At 36.8% G+C, this 19,130-nt stretch overlaps 2 protein-coding genes across 2 annotated transcripts; both read left to right on the plus strand.

Annotated features, from left to right (window-relative positions):
• The first annotated feature begins 702 nt into the window (after positions 1-702).
• LOC103028764 (probable polypeptide N-acetylgalactosaminyltransferase 8) lies at positions 703-11,855 on the plus strand. Its single transcript, XM_007228353.4, has 11 exons — positions 703-1,477; positions 4,107-4,344; positions 5,171-5,337; positions 5,712-5,895; positions 6,689-6,886; positions 7,709-7,823; positions 7,912-8,097; positions 8,825-8,962; positions 9,152-9,247; positions 10,103-10,270; positions 11,034-11,855. Exons 1-11 carry the CDS (start codon positions 1,288-1,290, stop codon positions 11,166-11,168), a joined length of 1,815 nt encoding a protein of 604 aa, XP_007228415.2. The 5' UTR covers positions 703-1,287; the 3' UTR covers positions 11,169-11,855.
• A 2,099-nt stretch (positions 11,856-13,954) lies between these two features.
• On the plus strand, positions 13,955-19,128 carry ribc2 (RIB43A domain with coiled-coils 2). The gene is made up of 7 exons (XM_007228354.3): positions 13,955-14,157; positions 14,852-14,933; positions 15,522-15,833; positions 16,330-16,448; positions 16,579-16,806; positions 17,852-18,018; positions 18,999-19,128. Exons 1-7 carry the CDS (start codon positions 14,041-14,043, stop codon positions 19,078-19,080), a joined length of 1,107 nt encoding a protein of 368 aa, XP_007228416.3. The 5' UTR covers positions 13,955-14,040; the 3' UTR covers positions 19,081-19,128.
• Positions 19,129-19,130: the final 2 nt, after the last annotated feature.

The raw sequence follows: 19,130 nt of genomic DNA on the forward strand, positions 1-19,130 counted from the left end.
TGAAAGTCATATATTATATAGATGTATTACACACAGAGTGATCTATTTTAAGCCTTTATTTCTTTTATTGTTGATGATTATGGCTTACAGCCAGTGAAAACCCAGAAATCAATGTCTCAGAAAATGTGAATAGTATATAAGACCAATTGGTATTTTGACAGTGTGGGCAGTGTGCCAAATCCTGCTGCAAAATAAAATCCGCATCTCCATAAAAGTTGTCAGTGCAGTGTTTTCCCAAAATCTTACAGCACTTCATGCTTCCCTCTCTTGACAACTTTTATGGAGAGATATATGGATTTAATTTTCCAGCAGGACTTGGCACACTGCCAAAAGTACCAAATGGTATTATATAATATATATATATATATATATATATATATATATATATATATATATATATATATATATATATATATATATATATATATATATATGTATATATATATATATATATGTATATATATATATATATATATATATATATTAAATTATATAATTTTCAGAGACAGTGACTTTTGGGTTGTTATTGGCTGTAATCAATAAAATAAATAAATGCTTAAAATAGATAATTCTGTGTATAATACATCTACATAATATACAAGTTTCACATTTGCAACTAAATTATTAAAATAAAATTTTTAATGATATTCTAATTTTTTTTTGAGATGCACTTTCGTGACACCCTTTTTTAATAACTGCAAATGCATGCGGTAGAAATCGCAGTACAGGTTTTCAAACAGGTAAGAAGGTGTGCTTTTACTTTCACACTTTTAGTTAAAGGCTACAGAGTGGCACCATGTGATGTGTTTTTTGATTTGAATACTCTTTTTGGTTTCCTTTGTTTTGTATCCATGCGTTGATCCCTGCATGTTTGACCCTGTCAGTGTGGTGAATAGCAGGTTAATTATTAATGTGATGTGAAGTTATAAATAGCTATTTTATTATTTTTTTTTATATTCCTCTATTTGTACACTGGCCTCATTGTTACTACCTTTTAAAATGCTACACGTTACTGATCCCACTGAACCCTAGATAAAGGTCAGGTTATAACAGTACTCCAGCTCCTAGTCCATGATTAAATTTAAACCTAAAAATATAGTTTTAGGTTGTTCTTGTATTAAATACATTTCCTGCTCAGGTGTCCCTGCACATATGAAAAACCACTCCCTGGGTTTTTTCTGGAGTTCCTCTTGTGAGTACAGTTTGCATTTGATCTCAGAGCACAGAGGTTAATGCCTTATCAACTCAGCTCCAGAGAAAGTGTGAGTCTGAAGGGTTGAGTTTAAAATGAGGAGTCGAGGAGTTCTAAAGGGACTGGGATACCTTGGCATTTTTGCATTTTTGTTGTATGGCGTGTCACATGTATTTTTTTCCAGACATCAGGAGAACTCTAGTCTAAGCAGGAGAGTAGAGAGAACAGTTGACGACACTATTTTGAAGAAATTGGAGGGACTTGAGCTGAAGGTTAACAAAATAGGTGAGTGTGTTGCCTGTTTTTTACTGTATATTTACACATTTGTATCTTTTATATATATATATATATATATATATATATATATATATATAAAAATAATTTCACTATGGAAACAAAAATAATTATTGCTTATTTTAAGAAATTAACATTTCTTAAAGTCTATATTTACATTTCTAAAAGTCTATATGTAATATATGTGTCTATATATTGATCATTGAATTACATATCTGAGTTTGCTTTCATATTCATGCAATACTGTCTTTATGCAGTGTATTTGCCACAGTGAGATTTGCTACAATGAATCACACCATACTATCCCTTAAAGATAACCCACTGTAGCTAGCGTAGTAAATTACTTAGAACAACATTTTTGGAATTTTTGAAAAAATTTGTACTCATATGTATTATTAGATAAATTAATTTAAAGGTAAATTTAAAATTGCTCCTTTGTATTAAATGACCCTGATTTCTGTTTGAATCTTTAATATGAAAAATTCATTACAATGGCTGCTTTACTGTCTTATATTAGAACACCTGCGCAAACTAACCAGAAAAGAGAAAGAAAGATCCAGAACAAACACGGCGCAAAGACTGTCTGATCTGCTGCCAAAACACGCTTTTACTGTGGTATAATTGTTGGGGGACACAAATCTGCCTGTTTTTGATATTTAGAATACAACAGTATTTTAGGGCCACTCTCAATAGAAATAAATGTAAAATTGTTCACTATTACAAGAATAAAGTTGCAATATTATGAGATTAAAGTTGTAATAATACAGAATTGCAGTTGTAGTTTTAAAAGAATAAAGTTTTAATATTGTGAGAATAACAATGTAATATTACAAAAGAGTAGGACACGACCATTTAAAATAATTTACTATGGATTTGTGGATGCAGTCAACTGTTTCAAGGCGCTAGAAAACCTTTTAGGAAATGTTTTAAATTAAGCTAGTAATTGTAATGTAATTACTTTGTGTTTGTGATTATGACAAAGTAATAAAATCATTGCACTGTGTTACTTAATTTGTACCTCATTAACCCAACACTGTTTAGTACATTAAATATTTGCCTACTAACCTGTTATGCTCTATAAAAAAAAAGCGGTGAAGCATTGCTGTGCCAACTCATATCACTGCAGGTTCTCCCGCTGAAACAGACGACAGCTGACATCCTTCTGTATTTCATTGGCCATTGTTCATTGGTACTTTACATATGTCATGCTTGAACACTAGTTAAAATTAATAATTAATATCAGCATGTTCAAAGACTTGATCTGAGTCCCAAATGCGTGTTTTATTTTTCTGGCAGCTTGACAACTTGTAATAAAGGTTGCTGCCACAGCAATATGGGTTAGGACCTTATTATGTACTTACCTGTCAAGCACCCAATATTAAGATTTAGTATATAATGGATACTATGAAGTGAATATTGTCTGCAATCAAAATGTTAAGAATCAAAAGCAAAAATTGTATGTTGCAAATTCAAAAGAGAAAAAATATATAGCAAATATATTTTTTAAATATACTTGGTTACTTTGCAGTTATTTGAAAATTATTTCAGTTTGGATTTTGCCAGTCTTTGCTTTTATTTTTGTGTTTTTGTGATTTTTTTTTTTATTTTTCTGTTCAAGACTTTTGTGTCTGGAATCTTTCCTTTGCTTCTGCTTCAGTTTTTTGCTTCTGAGTTTTGGCACACTTTTCACTGGTGGGCGGGGCTTAGAAGAAGGCGTCCCCCTTGAATCTCCATCGGTCAATTGGTTTCGGAGTGACGGGTTCCCTGAACACTTTTAGTTTCAAGCGTTCTTACAAAAACAGACCGAACAGGTTCCAGCAGATACTTTTACAATTAATTTCATTTTAAACAATGCTTGAACATGGTGGGGTGGGCGTGGTCAGTCTCAGACGGGGGTTCAGGGAACCCATCAGTCTGAAACCAGCTGACCAATGGAGATTCAAAGCGAATGCCTTCTTCTAAACCACGCCCACCCGTGAAAAGTGTGGCAAAACTTATAAGCAAAAAACTGAAGCAGAAGCAAAGGAGATATTTCAGAAGCAAAAGTCTTTAACAGAAAAAAAAAATCAACAGAAAATTCACAAAAACACAAAGATTATTTGATTAAAAATTTGAAAACCCTGCATCATTTTCTTTTCACTTCACATTTATGTGCTACTTTGTGTTGGTCTATCCCTTAAAATCTAAAAAAAACATTTAAGTGCAGCAACTTGGTACTGATACATTAGCTCACAGATACCTTATGCTGATCGACTTCACCCTTTGAAGTGATGAGGGGAAAGAGCGCCATCTACCCACCCAGAGAGAGCAAGGTCAATTGTGCTCTCTCAGGACTCTGGCAGCTAATGGCAAGCTGCATGAACGGGATTTGAATTAGCGATCTCTCGACCTTTACAGCACTTCACAGCTCTGGACCACACGGCACCCTCATTAAATATATAATTAACCATGATTTTACCAGACTGTCAGATTTTGTAAAACACATTTAGTCTTTGACTCGTGTAGAGTACCAATACTTCAAAATGTATTTGTGTACAGTAATAAAGTACTTATACTTCAGTATTTTCCACCTCTGCACTGTGAGAATAGGAGTGTTCATACAGCAGCTTGTTCTCCACAGTGCATGTTCTGGAGGAAAGACAGCAACAACAACCAGCTGGAGGAGAAAAGAAGCCACCAAAGAAGAAGGTGGTCAAGAAGCTGTTCCCAAACTCGTTTCTCTTCTCCAAGTGGGGTAATGATCTCTCAGAGGAGGAGCAGAAGGAGGCCGAGCAGTTCTTTGTGCATTATGGTTATAATGTGTTTCTCAGTGACAGACTGCCGTTAAACAGAAGCCTGCCGGACACTCGACCTGCCAAGTAAGTGAAACATCGACCAGCAGTCTATTTAACTTCACACTGCCGCAGCAGAATTAAGCTACTCAGTTTTTATGTCACAGAAATCATCTTTGTGGACTGTCTGAAACTACCTTTTATAATATAATACCCACCTATCACATCCTGTTCCATGCACGCCAGAAAAGTACAAGTGCTCTATCCTAAGTGACTTGAGTGTTCGTTAAGCTTCACACTTAAGTAGAATTACTAAAGAATTCAATTTCTTTGTACTTGCAGTATTGCAGTAGTTAATTCTAAAATGTAATACTGAAGTACTGAAAGTAAAAGTACAGTACTGTGTTTTTATTATAGTTATTACAGAAAGCAATGGAATGTTTTCACAGTTAAAGGCAGAACAGGAGCAGCAAGATCTTCTTGAAAGATGAGCTTGATCTCCTATTTCACTCAATGACAAGCTGTTATTTGAAACAAATAACGATGCAGCAAATGAACAATGTAAAAATAAAGAGTAAAAATATTAAACTCGTATGTAGTGATGTAAAACTGGAAGTAGGAGAAAAAAATGATACTCCAGTAGATACAGATACAGTATTTTAGTACTTAAGTACAGTAGTGAAGTAAAAAAAAAACATACTCCAGTAGATACAGATACAGTATTTTAGTACTTAAGTACAGTAGTGAAGTAAAAAAATAATACTCCAGTAGATACAGATACAGTATTTTAGTATTTCAGTACAGTAGTGAAGTTAAATGTGCCCCTAATTAATGAATCTCCCTAATATATATATATGTAATTTAGATGTCTTACTGAAGCATTATTTGCTAGAAACTGTCTCTGATCCCTTAGATGTGCCAGTAAGAAGTACCCAGAGGACCTCCCCTCAATCAGTGTGGTCCTGATCTACCTGGATGAAGCTCTGTCTATATTAAAGAGAGCCATACGCAGCATCATCGACAGAACACCTGCTCACCTGCTCAAGGAGATCATACTTGTGGATGACTGCAGCACTAATGGTCTGTAACTTTATCCATTGTCATCTGACTTCACTCATTGTTTTAAAACAAACAGAAACTTCTTCATTTATACCTAATGTGTGCAAAGGTAAAGCCCTCACTGAAGGAAGCATGCTGTCTTGTTAAAAGTGACCTTAGATATCTGCTGGAGGTGATGGGAGCTCTTTTAAATCAAATAGTTTGACAGTTTTATTTGTCAATTGACAAAGTAGTGAAATGTGATGATAAAAAAGTGATAAAAAACTCAAGAAAAAGAAAAGAATAGATGAAAAAAAAGGATCAATAACAAGAATTGGATGAACAATGATACGTTCAATCTGAGGTATAAATGGTCTGAAAAATATCTGTTTTAATCTGTAGTTTTCTCTTCTCAGAGGACCTCAAGGAGAAGCTGGATGAATATATTGACTTAATCCATAAAGAAAGGCCTGGTGTTGTTAAGAAAGTGATACACAAAGAGCGTCTGGGTCTTTCACATGCACGCATGTCAGGATGGGAGGCTGCTGTTGGTGATGTTGTGGCCATTCTGGATGCCCACATTGAGGTGCATACAAAATGGTAAAGGAACATTCTTCAATTCTTCAACACACATCTAACACATCTTCTCCATTACTGTTTACCAATATCATTCTGATACAGAAGAAGGCCATTGGTATGATATGCTTTTAATCTTATCTCTGGTGATATAATATGCCCCCACTGGTAGCACGTAAAGATAAAGGCCCAATGCAGTTTCTTTTTCAGAGTGTAACCCTTCCCCTATAGGCACAAAGTTACAAGCTAAAGTTCAGTAAATTAGCTGCTGGTTAACTAATTAACTTTAGGGTGTTATATGTCTTCAGAAAGAGGGCAAGTGGTGCTGCAATTAATTATTACTGTCCATTCCTTAATTTCTCCCTCTGTGATGTGGAGCTGAAATTAGCTTTTATTAGCTTTTATTTTAATTTATTTTTCCATTCTACCTTAAATGCTGCTGCCTTTGCCATCTGTGGCACCATTGAAGAAGGAATGAGAAAGTAAGCAAGCTGGTTTGTCTAGTTATTGAGACTCGTTTGTGCTTGTTATGAAGAAAAAACTCATAATACATTGAAACTAGGCTTTAAACAGTAGTAATATAGTTGTTATAATATTTTTTTAACATGAAAAATACTCAAGTTAGTCAGTTTCTTCTTTTCATTCCTCTGTTTTAAGTATGTCTTTGAAAAAGCTCAATTTGAAGAGCCATGTAGCCCTAACTCTACTTAGGACTAAATGGTAGGGCCAAGGGGTGAATTGGGATTGGGCCAAACTGCCCATAGAACTATTAGTCAGTACTAGTCAGAGTTTAATTTTTGGTCTACTGTTCTTTCAGGGCAGAACCACTACTGGCAAGAATCAAAGATGACAGGACGGTGGTGCTGTCTCCAGTGTTTGATAGAGTGGACTACGACACCCTAGAGGTGATTAAATATGGAACATCTGCCCATGCTTTTGACTGGCAGCTTTGGTGTATGTACGAGTCCTTCAGGCCAGAGTGGTATGAACTGAAGGACGATAGCGCTCCTGGGAAGTAAGTCACACTTGGCATCACCTTACATCAGAAATCTATCTAAAAATCTTGTATACTGGAGTTAACATACAAACTGCAAGTTAACATAGCTAACAAAAGTTACCTCAGTTATCTGTTTGTACAATCCCAAATCAGAAAAAAAGTTGGGACAATATGGAAAACACAAATAAATAAAAAGATGTTTCTTGCATTTTCCATTTCCATTGAACCAACAATTCTTGTGTTTTGCCTGGTCACCTTCGTTTTATTTGAGGTATAGAGGTTCGTACAAATAATGTCAACAGTGTCAACAGGTTTTTTTTTTCCTTCTAAGTTTTTACTATTTTCTCCCCACTTTATATGGTCAATTACCCAACCCACTCATTAGGACTCTCCCTATCACTAGTGATGCCACAACACCAGGAGGGTGAAGAATAACACATGCCTACTCCGATACATGTGAAGTCATCACTTATAGGGTGATGTCGATCAGCACAAGACATCTGTGAACTGATGTATCAGAACCGAGACACTACACTTTCCTCTGAGTGCACCGTGCTGCGACTTGGCATCAGCAGCAGTTCAAAAAGAGGCAGCTGCTGACTTGTGGCATCACTAGTGATAGGGGATATGTAGCTGCAGTTGAATGGGTGTGACAATTAGACAGATGAATTGGGAGAAAATGGGGGAAATTGAAATAATAAAATAAATTCTTAATAAAATCTTTTTTAGTGCATTTTTAGTGTTTTAGATGGTTAAATTAGTTTGTTGTACTCAAGTAGTTCTGTGTGTTGATGGTTAATAACCCTGACCAGCTCATTAACACATGTCAATATTTTGTAGGAGTCCATCCGTCATGGGAATCCTCGTGGCTGATCGGAAATTCCTGGGAGAAATTGGAGTACTGGATGAAGGAATGCTAGTTTATGGTGGAGAGAACGTTGAACTGGGAATACGAGTAGGTTGTTACTTGTCTCTTTTCACCGCAGTACAACAATGTTACACGCTGCGACACTATATTTAGTCTGGTCTATGCTCTGTTTTAGGTTTGGACCTGTGGAGGAAGCATTGAAATTATCCCATGCTCCAAGATCGCCCACATAGAGAGAGCGCATAAGCCGTATGCACGAGATCTGAGCATACCACTGAAAAGAAATGCGTTAAGGGTGGCTGAAGTCTGGATGGATGAATATAAAAGAAATGTTCTTATTAGCTGGAATCTCCCCTTGAAGGTGTGTAATCCTATTATTAATCTTTAAGGTTTAATATGACTTTCAGCTCTAACAACTTAAAATCTTATAGGAAGGCTTTCCACAAGGTTTAGGAGTGTGTTTATGAGGTTTTTTTTTAGCTGGTTTGGCTCAGATGGTGTCCAGCATGCATGGTGATGCATTGGTTAAGGAGTAACAAGACAATTGTTCCTTGCTTACAGTAAAGCATGGTGGCGGTAGCATCATATTCTGGAGCTGCATGAGTGCTGCCGTCACCGGGGACCTAAATTTCAACACGTATTGTGACTAAACCCAGTTAAGAAGAAGGTGAAAGAGTGCAAGGTGTCTAACAAACAACAGCTTTATAGATCATCAGGAGTTGGAAGAGGTTTTCAGCTGTAACCTATGCCACTCCATGAATTCTATGCCCAAAAGGATTAAGGCAGATAATGGTGGTCACACTAAATATCAACACTTTGGGCACAATTGAACATGGACAAATACACATTAATGTCTGTGTGATGTGACAAGTTAATTTCTAAAAAGTTGTCCTATGAAAATATATATAATAAAATATCTGCAGAAGTGTGAGGGGTATACTCACTACTGTATGAGCTCTTAGAGTGTGTGGTGAGGGACTGGTTAAACAAAATGATTGATTGATTATTTAATTTATATAATAAAACCTTATCTGTAACATAGACACTGCTGTGTTACCTCAGAATAATACAACTGTCCCTTTTTTTAGGATCATGGAATTGATATTGGGGACGTAACGGAGAGAAAGAAGCTGAGAGAGAGACTCAATTGCAAGCCTTTCAAATGGTACATGGACAATGTGTATCCTCAGCTTGACACCTGGGAGGATCTCGTTGGTTACGGTGCTGTAAGGAAATTTTATTTTCTACTCTAATTTACGTATTAAAGGTATTTTAGGAATGATGCCTCTGGTTGCATAATAAAATGTACATCATGATTTAGCTTCTGTAGGAACTAGCATAATAAATCTAATTCATTAAGAATTGCACTTCCAGCCAGTAGACTTAAGTGATTTTCTGTTTTTGACCTTTTACAGTTGCGGAATGACTTATCAGAGAAAAACTGCATTGATCAGGGACCTGTTCCTGGGAGTGTTCCTATTCTGTATCAATGCCATTTCTATGGCCCACAGGTATGCACTTTGATTAAAAAATTTAGACAGTTAATGAGGACTGAAGAGTCTTTTAATTTGCATAATTTGTATGAAAAGAAATATATCATGGAAATTGGCATGGCAAAATTACATTTGTACATCTGACATATTTATTTGTATTATTTGGTTTGATTAATTAACTTTTAAAAGAGAGTGAATATACTGTAAGGACATTTTCGAGTAACATCTAAGGAGTTGCTCTGGGTGGATGTTTGGGTTACTGAGAAAGGACAACTTGTGTGTGTTTTTCTGTTTTAGCATTTGGCCCATTTGCAGTCACATTGGATATTCAGTTATTTTTTTAAGATATTAGAATAAACTTGAGTTTAACACTTTCAGACAAAAAAAATTGTCTAACAAGATTTTAATTTTATTATTATTTCTCTTTTATCTGGCTGGAATGGGCTTCCAGACTTTGTCAAACTGTCTGACAGCTTACTTTACAGCATTTGATCAATACTTAGTTTTTTATTGCCACTTCAAAGTATTCTCACATGGAAAATTGTCCCTGTTGCACAAAAACCTTGATACTTCAAATTTTCAGATTTTTATGTTTGGGCATAGTGTGAATCTGGCAGTTTTCCAATTTTCCAATACAACAGACCAAGAAAAATGCTTAAAAAATCTTCATTTACTGACTTTCCACTGAAAGTTAAAAGGATTTTCCTTCTCTTATTGAAGACATCAAATATTTGTGTCATAAGAAGAAGAAATACCTGTACCACAAGGGTACACTCTCCCACTTGTCCCCCAATTTTTCACATAGGATTAAACTCATGTTTTTTTATTAACTACTTGATTAATCGGAATTTCATATATGCATTTTTTATACAGAGCTGTTACTACAGGCGTAGAGGGGAGATTTACATTGGAGGCATCAAATCCCACAAGTACAATAATAATCGTTGTCTGGTGGATCCTGGGGAAGGACACACACCGGGACTGCATGACTGCAAAATAGCCAAGGAGAAAGGGTTACACATGCACTGGGACTTTAAACAGGTATGTACTCTGCTGAACGGGTTAACTGATGACAGGAAGCTTTGTAAATTAGTGGAATTTGGTTAAGTGGCCAAACATTAACCTGCTGAGTGAAACAGGAATAAAGATGGAGCACTTTTATATTAAAGGGCCATCCTAAAGCCAAGGAAAGTTGAAGAAAGCAAACAGGATTTAGATTTAAAGTCCAGCCCTGTTACATATTTGCCACCCATAGCAGGACATCCCTGATAATTATCCCTGATTGCCTTATAATCTATTGTGCCTTGTGTAAGAAAATAGACCAAAAAATAGACGTTTATTGACAGGGCGCCTTATAGTGCGAAAAAGTCTATACATTTTATTCATTTTTCTCCAAATAATTTCATAATGTACTTATAAGACTTTGACACAATGATCTGAGGAGATCGCTGGTTTGAATCCTGGATCTTGCTGCTTGCCATTAGAAAAGAATCTAAAAGTGTGCAATCAGTCTAGCTCTCTCAGGGCTTAGTTTGAGTTCATTTCTTTTCTCACCCCTAGTGTGATGTGTGTGTAGCATTTTGGCTACCCAGAGATGTGTTGGGGCATTGCCAGTGAGAGCGAGAGCTTATAGGAAAAAGGGTTGTGTAATTAGCCTTCCAAACTGCCTCGAAAATTATCCATAAATCTTAAAATGATTCATTTATGTATTTATATGTGTACTTGATGTTTTAAGTACTAAGATTTAATATTAATGAATTTTAATCAATGTCTATTTAATTATCTCTCTTTGCTTTACCTACAGGGTCAGGCAATCAAAAACAGAGACACAAAAAGGTGTCTTGAGATCGCCCAAGGAGCTGATTCATATTACCATCTTATAATTCAGGACTGCACTGGACAACACTGGACAATACAACATTTGATACAAAATGCTTAGCAATCTTAAAAGAGCCCAAAAAAAAAATCTAATTTTCAAATGTCTCCTATTCGTCTAACTTATCAGTGATATTTTTGATGGTTTAATAGCACAATATAATCGCAAAATATATTCCCATTATTGCTGTTATTTTTGCACAGAATGGGATTTACTGTTGTGTACATGTGAACAGTTTTACAGAACTGTGTTGAGTTACTGAACATTGGTATTTTTGAAGGGTTTACTTATGTTTTATTGAAATTGAATTCCCTAGAGGAAAAAATGTATTTAGTGTTGGGCGTGGAAAGAATAAAGTGTTATTTGAATGTTTACCTCTTCTCATTCAAAGTGTTTTCTTTCTTTTTATGAATGAAAATGTTTTCCATTTTAAATTTAATATTGAAATTGAATAAGAAGGTGTGTCCAAACTTTTGAACTTTTTGGTGCTGTATATTCACCCTGAATTTCTTTCTAAACTTTTTGAAAATGATATTTGAGCTAGCTGGGCATTTTCACTTGATGGCAGGTAACGATAGTCTGCTGTAAGTTGTAATAGTGCACTAAATGTATAGTTTACTAAACATTTCTTTTCCAAATTAATAATTTATTAGAAATCTAATTACATATGTTATGTTAATCAAGTATCAAATTGTACAAATGAAATGAACATATAAGAAAAAAAGGAAAAATAAAGGTTTAAAAAAAACATCTTAAAATGTTTAGAGAGTTATTTTTGTTGAGATTTGATTCTGTAACAGTTCCCTCTATCCCTGCTCCTGAAGAGCTGCCTTCACACATCACACTTCAGATCCAACCCCTTCTGACCCAAATAAAGACTGTCTTTAAAATCCCTTGATTGAATAATTGGGTTTGATTTGGGCTGGAGTGAAAACCTGCAGAAAATCTGTTCTCAAGAAGATCTGCAATAAAGTGCAATAAAGCAGCTTTAGAAAGATGGGCTATGGATCCCCCTAGTGATCAAGCCAGAAATTACACTGGCAAAAAAATCATTTAGAGAGGAACCAAGACTCCACAGAAGAAACCATCCTCGTGTGGTCGAAACTGGATAGATTTATGGATGGATTTATTTATTAATTAATAATTAATAATTTATTATAAATAATTTAATTATTAGGGCGTGGTTTATGGTAATGTATTCACAGCTGTTTTTAAAAGTCCTCACTGGACTCTATTGCACACTGCGTAATAGAGGTAATTACTACCTCACTGGTCTTTTTTGCACACTGCATAATTTGCACACTGTCTTGATATTTATTATTCTTTGTCTGTGTGTTGTATTGTCTGTCTGCACTTTTGTACTGTTGCACTTTTTGTTCTGTCTACACTGTGTTTATGTGCACCATGGTCCCTGGTGTACTCTGTATATAGCTGAAATGACAATAAAAAACACTTTGACTTTGACTTTGAATGAAACAAAAACAGCTATGCTGCTTGTGTTACATTTTTATAATCAGAATTTAACTTTTGGTCTAATGTGCTTTTAGGGCAGAACCACTTTTGGCAAGAATCAGGACCGTGGTGCTGTCTCCAGTGTTTGATAGAGTGGAATGTGCCACCCTGGATGTGATTAAATATGAAACGTTTGCCCATGCTTTTGACTGGCAGCTGTGGTGTATGTACGAGTCCTTCAGACCAGAGTGGTATGAACAGAACGATGGGTCAGCGCCTGGGAGGTAAGAGACTCTATCTAGACAATCAGTGGCATCAGTGTTAATTTTGACAGCTGATTTTGATTTAGTTGAATTCTTTTGACAACCCCTGAGAGCTGCTTGCTCTGTTAGCTGTGAAACAAAATGACCTTTTGGCCATGCCTTAATGGCTACGATTTAATAAACTCGTTATCATATAATATGATAAAGCAGTTATACCATCTAATGGTTTTATTAAGATTCATAATCACACAGAGCTAGTTGAGTAGTAGTGGCGCCCCCGGTGGAGAATCTCTAGTTTGCAGGATCTTCTACAGCACAGAGCAGTAAAAATAAGTGTCAGCAGAAAAAGGAAAATAGAGAGAAAGAGTTATTCAGTCTAGTGTAAATTAGACCTTCACTCCACTTTAACGAAACATTCATGCTGGTCTAAACGGTGTATATATATGTTTAAACGTGATGAAATTAGACCATTATATATTTCTAAATTCCATAATTTATCTCTATTTTTTTTACTGTATTTTTACAATAACTACTTTACATTATACAAATACATGTTTTTTTTTTCCTTTTTAGAGATGAATTGAAGATGATTTTTTTTATTTTACCCAATTGAAAACCTCTGGAATATTATCAAGAGGATATAAGGATTGATGATCACAAGCCATCAAATCAATCTAAACTGCTTGAATTTTTGCACCAGGAGTAGCGTAAAGTTATCCGAAAGCAATGTGTAAGACTGGTGGAGGAGAACATGATGCCAAGATGCATGAAAACTGATTAAAAACCAGGGTTATTCCAACAAATATTGATTGATTTTTGAACTGTTAAAACTTCTCTGCATTATTTGAGGTCTGAAAGCTCTGCATCTTTTTTTGTTATTTCAGCCATTTCTCATTATCTGAAAATAAATGCTCTACATGACAATATTTTTATTTGGAATTTGGGAGAAATATTGTCTGTAGTTTATAGAATAAAACAACAATATTCATTTTACTCAAACATAAACCTATAAATAGCAAAATTAGAGAAAATGATTCAGAAACGGAAGTGGTCTCTTATTTTGTTACAGAGCTGTATATATAAATAAGGAAAGGCAGGGGTCGCGTGCGGTTTTTATCTGGGTTGCTTAGTAACGCAGTGTTTACAGTGCTGCTGCTGCTGCTGCTGTGCGGACGGACGGAGCTGAATAGCGGAGCTGAGCTGAACCGCCGCCCGCAGACATGAACCCCGTCCAGCTCCCATCAGACCGCCTCTCAGCCGCTCACCTGGACCAGAGACAAACCCGGGAACTCCTGCGGAAAGAGCGGGTTTTTAACGCCAAACTGCGAACAATCGGAGTAAGTCTGAGCTTTAGTTCCCCGGTTATGTGATGATAATTATGAAATATATATGAGATCATGTCTATTTATTGCATGTTAAGTTGATAATGTAATTATCGTGTTTATATAGTTATCATGTAGTTAAAGGAGAAGTCTGGTGTAAAAATGGACTTGGGGTGCAGTGAAACATGATAATGAGTACACACTTTTGTCGAATAGCCCACCTCTGTTCAGCCCAGCATTCTGAAAAACAGCGCTTTTAGCCGAAGCTAAAACCAGTAAACTCAAACTCAAAGTAGCTCCACACTTCATAGGTAAAGTTCTGAGTATAAGTATTTAGAAGTATTCCGTAAAGTATCATAGAGAATTGTCTTACAATATATCGAGTTTTAAGCATTTTCAGGTTAACATTGAGAAGTGTCAGTTAACAGGAACAATGGAGATTAAGATATAGTTTACAAGACCAAAAGAAATTTCAGGAACAGGCGCTCTTGGGATTGCTAGAAAGGCAAATCAGAAGCTCTTCTTGACTGAAAAAGACCTTCTGTAAGATTTAGCAGACTCTGGAGTTAAAGGTAATGTGTTCTACTGTTCCGCAACACCTTCACAAATATGGCCTTCATGGAAGAGTCATCATAAGAAAACCAGTGATAAACCTAATAATATTTTATAAGCTTTAACATTTATGTAAAATTTTGTTGTCTTGCACTAGGTTGATAAGGAAGCTCTTGAACTTCAAGTGAAGGAAAGAAGGGATAAAGAACAAGCTGAGGCAAGAGCGCTAAAGGAATATGGTAAGATTTTGGTAAAGCTTTTAAAGATTTGCTTAATTAACTTTATTTTATGTAATAATTATTACTTGTTTATTTAAAAATACTGCAGATTCATTTTATTCTGATTTGTCTTTTTTCAGCTTCACAGGAATGTGTCGTTATTATTTTATTTTATATAAATATATTATTGTAGACCAAAATAAACCAAAAATAAAGAAACCACACAAAATACTCTTGTGTCATATCTTATACTATATCTGATCATGAAAGTATTGGCACAGCTGCTCATTCATAGATGTTTTTTTCTGGAATTAAGGGTGGTAAAAAATATAAAAAATAAAAGAGAGTTTCACTGCTTAATAGCTCAATTTTTCAGGGCTTTATACCCCTTTAGCCCACACCTGACAGGTTAAAGTTCATTTTTATCTGTGTCAGCAAGTCATCTATAAAAATGTACGTGAATGCATACATTAGAAGAGATGTCCACACATGTTTTGTGTGGTAATGTATTTAATAATAGATGTTAGAACAGACAAACAATTGATTCATTAGCAAAAAAATGCAAACCTTTGTCTGATCTTTCTGTTTTATCTTTCTTTGTCCCAAAAGTGGATAAGCTCATACGCAGTGACCAGACAGCATGCGTACTGGAGCACAGGCAGAAGAAAGATGAACGTCTGCTGGAAGAGGCCATTGTGCAGTTCCGGAGTCGTTTCCAGCATCCCAGCAGCAGACGGGAGTTCGACCTGAACGACTCTGAGTTCCTGAAGAAGCAGGACGGTGTGCGCATTTTGCCTGGGTTGGCTGGGGAGGATCTAGCCAGCAGAGACAGAGCACAGCGGCAGAGAGAGCAGCTGAGGGACTGGTCCATCCAGCAGCAGCAAGAGCTGGAGCAGACAGAAGAGCAGCAGAAACAAGAAGGTAGAGCTACACCATGTTGAACTGTGCTAGGGGCACTTTAGCACAAAATACAGTTATCTGTATTTGTGGCCCAGTGGTCTAAAGCGCTGACTCTATGATCGTGAGATCACAGGTTCGAATCCTGTTCATGCAGCTTGCCATCAGCTGCCAGAGCCCTGAGAGAGCACAATTGACCTTGCACTGTTTGGGTGTGTAGATGGCTCTATTTCCCCTCATCACTCTTGGGGTGATATCAGTCAGCACAAGGCATCTGTGAGCTGATGTGTCATAATAGAGTCGCTGCGCTTTTTTTCTAAGCACTCTGTGATGCTACTCGGCAGTTCAGTTAAAAAAGAGGCGGTGGCTGACTAAAAATGTGTCAGAGGGATGAGTAGAACTGAGTAGAAGCTAAATGGGTAGCATAATTGGCCTAGCTAAATTGGGAGAAAATGGAAAACAATGTAAATTAATTTATATAAAAAACAAAATAACGCTGATCATCTGCCGTCTTCAACAGATCTACAGTATGACCAAAGCCGAGTAGCTCTGGACAGCAGAGCTGTCGAGCTGCAAAAGATGGAGGAAGAGCACAAGAGAGCCAATACCATCGCCATCAAGAACTTCAATCTAGCTCTGGTGAGTCCAGTGTTGTAACTTTAAGTAAGAAGCCAAGTTTACAGAAAGTTCTAAATCATTGCTACTGTAATTGTCAGTATACGCATTTAAGTATAAGCCCTAAAATCATTCAGTCGGTCATTATCTACAGGCTGCCGAAAGATCTGAACAGAGAGAGAGGCAACGCCGAGAGGAAGAGGAGAACAACCAGGTGGAGATCCTGAACCAGCTGCAGGGGGAACTGCTGAACGAGAGCATCGAGCAGAGCAGCCGAGTGCCTGGACGTCCCAGACTGCGCAGGGACTGCTATAAGGGCATGACCCCCCAGCAGCTACTGCACTACAGCAACTACCAGAAGCAGCAAGCCGAGGACAGGAGGGTGAGTCACGAGTACCTTTAGGATCAAATTAGAATGTATTTATGGTTAAATCACGCACACACACACACACACACACACAAATAGTGGAAGCGCAAAATTACTGACATCTTTACAGTACAAAACAAGAAGTGAGGCGAAGAAAGTGCCTATAATAATAATAAAAATAATAATAACAATAATAATTATAACGCAGAATAACAGTATAGTTGCTAAATATAATAGTAAATAGTCATACAAATTATATAATATATAAGCACATATTAAAATTAAATAAATATATCAAAAGTAGATATTAATAATAATACAATAACACACTGTATATACATTTATACACAACCCGGTCAGAATATTATAACAACCTTCTTGTCTCTACAATTGTTTTTCATACTATATTTGGGTGTTGGGTTATTATTTTTAGCACTGCAGAGACTGCACTGACATGGTGGTATAAGATGTGTTAAGCCCTATTCGGACAGGATTAGTTTCTCAGGGGGTCCTGGGGAAATTTTCTCTTTTATGGGGGGGTCTTCTGTGATTTTATTCCCTTCTGGAATGACCTTTGATGTCCTCTGAAAACTACAGGCTAAATTACCTACTGTTTTTCGCTGAACTCCGTGGTCTTCCAGTAATTTTAGTCCTGTCCGGACGCACATCTCTGAGTTTCGTCACCAAGTGTTTAATAAAATAGCTATTTGTCCACTGCCCACTGCCACGCACCATAATTACACTTTGGGCGCGCGTTTCCAAAGAGATCCATGTAAACACAACAGCAAGTGGAAATGGAGGAGCTACTGAACGTGATGTCATGTGACCAAGAAAGCCTAAAAACTCACTGGTCCTCCCGTTTTTTCAATTGCAGTTCGGATGCAAGAGTTTTATCACTGAGTAGAAGTCCCCCGGAGAAACTAATCCCGTCCGGATAGGGCTTTAGTGTGTGTTGTGCTGGTCTGAGTGGATCAGACACTGCAGTGCTGCTGGCATCACTCAGAGAAACTCTTGAAGTGTCTTTAATTTTGTCTGACAGTCGTTTGTGTGTGTGTTTTAGCGTGTTCGTCTGGAGCAGCAGGAGGAGGATCTGCAGCAGGATCGTGAGCGTTTGGCTTCAGCTCGAGCTGCTCTGCTGCTGGAGAGACAGCAGGCGCGCATCAGCAAGGAGCTTCGCAGATCTCTGGATAACACCAACGCTCTGCTAGCCCAGGCCCAGCATGCACAGTGAGTAACTCACACACACACACTTTACTCTAAACAATGCTGTAGACAACTCAAGGCTGACCCAGCTGTAGACGGTCTTTCATCTCATAAATTTATTACAACATTATAAATATTGTCAGTTTTTGTTCAGATATCTAAGTCCAAATTTAAATCTTTCTTTCCTATTGCACAGTTCTGAACTGGATGCTTACAGTGTCTGGTTAAAGGAGAACTCTGGTGTAAAATTTACCTTGGTAGTAATAATAAAACATGATAAAAAGTAACTATCCTTTGTTAAATAGCCCACCACAGCTCTCCTACAGCTTTCTGAGATACAACTGAGAATTTTGTGTCTTTTGCCCAGCCGTATTGGGTCATATTTTGCCCAAAGAGATCGCTTTTTACACCGTTATCCAAGCTCAAAGTAGCTCCACACCTCCTTGGTAGAATCCGGAGCTTTGAGCTTTGAGCTGGATAATGGTGTAAAAAGCGATTTATCTGCAGGGGCAACATATGCCCCATATCATCCATTCTAAAGCATGTTTGCACGAACTGTAAAAAAAATATTGGATCCCGGAAAGCTGCAGGAGAGCGGAGGTGGGCTATTCAACAAAGGTAGGTACTCTTTATCATGCTTTACTACACCAAACATCAATTTCACACCGGAGTTCTCCTTTAAAGCAACATTATATTAGCAGCAGTCATTCCCATTCTGGTTTTAAAATGCTGCTACTGCACATTGTAACTTTGGTGAAGCTGCACAATCCTATTACTAAAGTATTACTCTACTGCCTCAGCCCACGTGATTCTCTCACATCAGATGCTGCTTCTGTATCTTTCCGCTTGTCAACAAATGCATGTATTCAGCTGATCATGAGGGGGCACTCAAAACAGGATTTATATTTATGATTGTGGTGTTAAGAGTGAATTACACTTCCAAGCTGAAAGGGTAATCAAGTATAATGCTGCTTTAAAAATATTACTTTTTTTCTTCATTACAGGAGGAAACATCTTGAGAAAGAAGTTTTCATCAATGTCCCTAATGAGCGCTATTTCTCCCAGTTCAATACGTCCAGTCGGTAAATATTCAACAGAATCACATGCAGACAAAAATAAAGATTCACTCACAAACA

This window comes from Astyanax mexicanus, chromosome 10, assembly GCF_023375975.1.
Source record: "Astyanax mexicanus isolate ESR-SI-001 chromosome 10, AstMex3_surface, whole genome shotgun sequence".
Classification (NCBI taxonomy): Eukaryota; Metazoa; Chordata; class Actinopteri; order Characiformes; family Acestrorhamphidae; genus Astyanax; species Astyanax mexicanus.

Excerpts from the sequence above, each read along its gene's own strand:
- LOC103028764 (XM_007228353.4), top strand. The coding sequence starts at position 1,288 with ATGAGGAGTCGAGGAGTTCTAAAGGGACTGGGATACCTTGGCATTTTT. Across the intron at positions 4,345-5,170 it reads CCGGACACTCGACCTGCCAA|ATGTGCCAGTAAGAAGTACC; the intron begins GTAAGTGAAACA and ends CTGATCCCTTAG. Across the intron at positions 5,896-6,688 it reads ATTGAGGTGCATACAAAATG|GGCAGAACCACTACTGGCAA; the intron begins GTAAAGGAACAT and ends CTGTTCTTTCAG.
- ribc2 (XM_007228354.3), top strand. The coding sequence starts at position 14,041 with ATGAACCCCGTCCAGCTCCCATCAGACCGCCTCTCAGCCGCTCACCTG. Across the intron at positions 14,158-14,851 it reads CCAAACTGCGAACAATCGGA|GTTGATAAGGAAGCTCTTGA; the intron begins GTAAGTCTGAGC and ends GTCTTGCACTAG. Across the intron at positions 18,019-18,998 it reads GCCCAGGCCCAGCATGCACA|GAGGAAACATCTTGAGAAAG; the intron begins GTGAGTAACTCA and ends TCTTCATTACAG.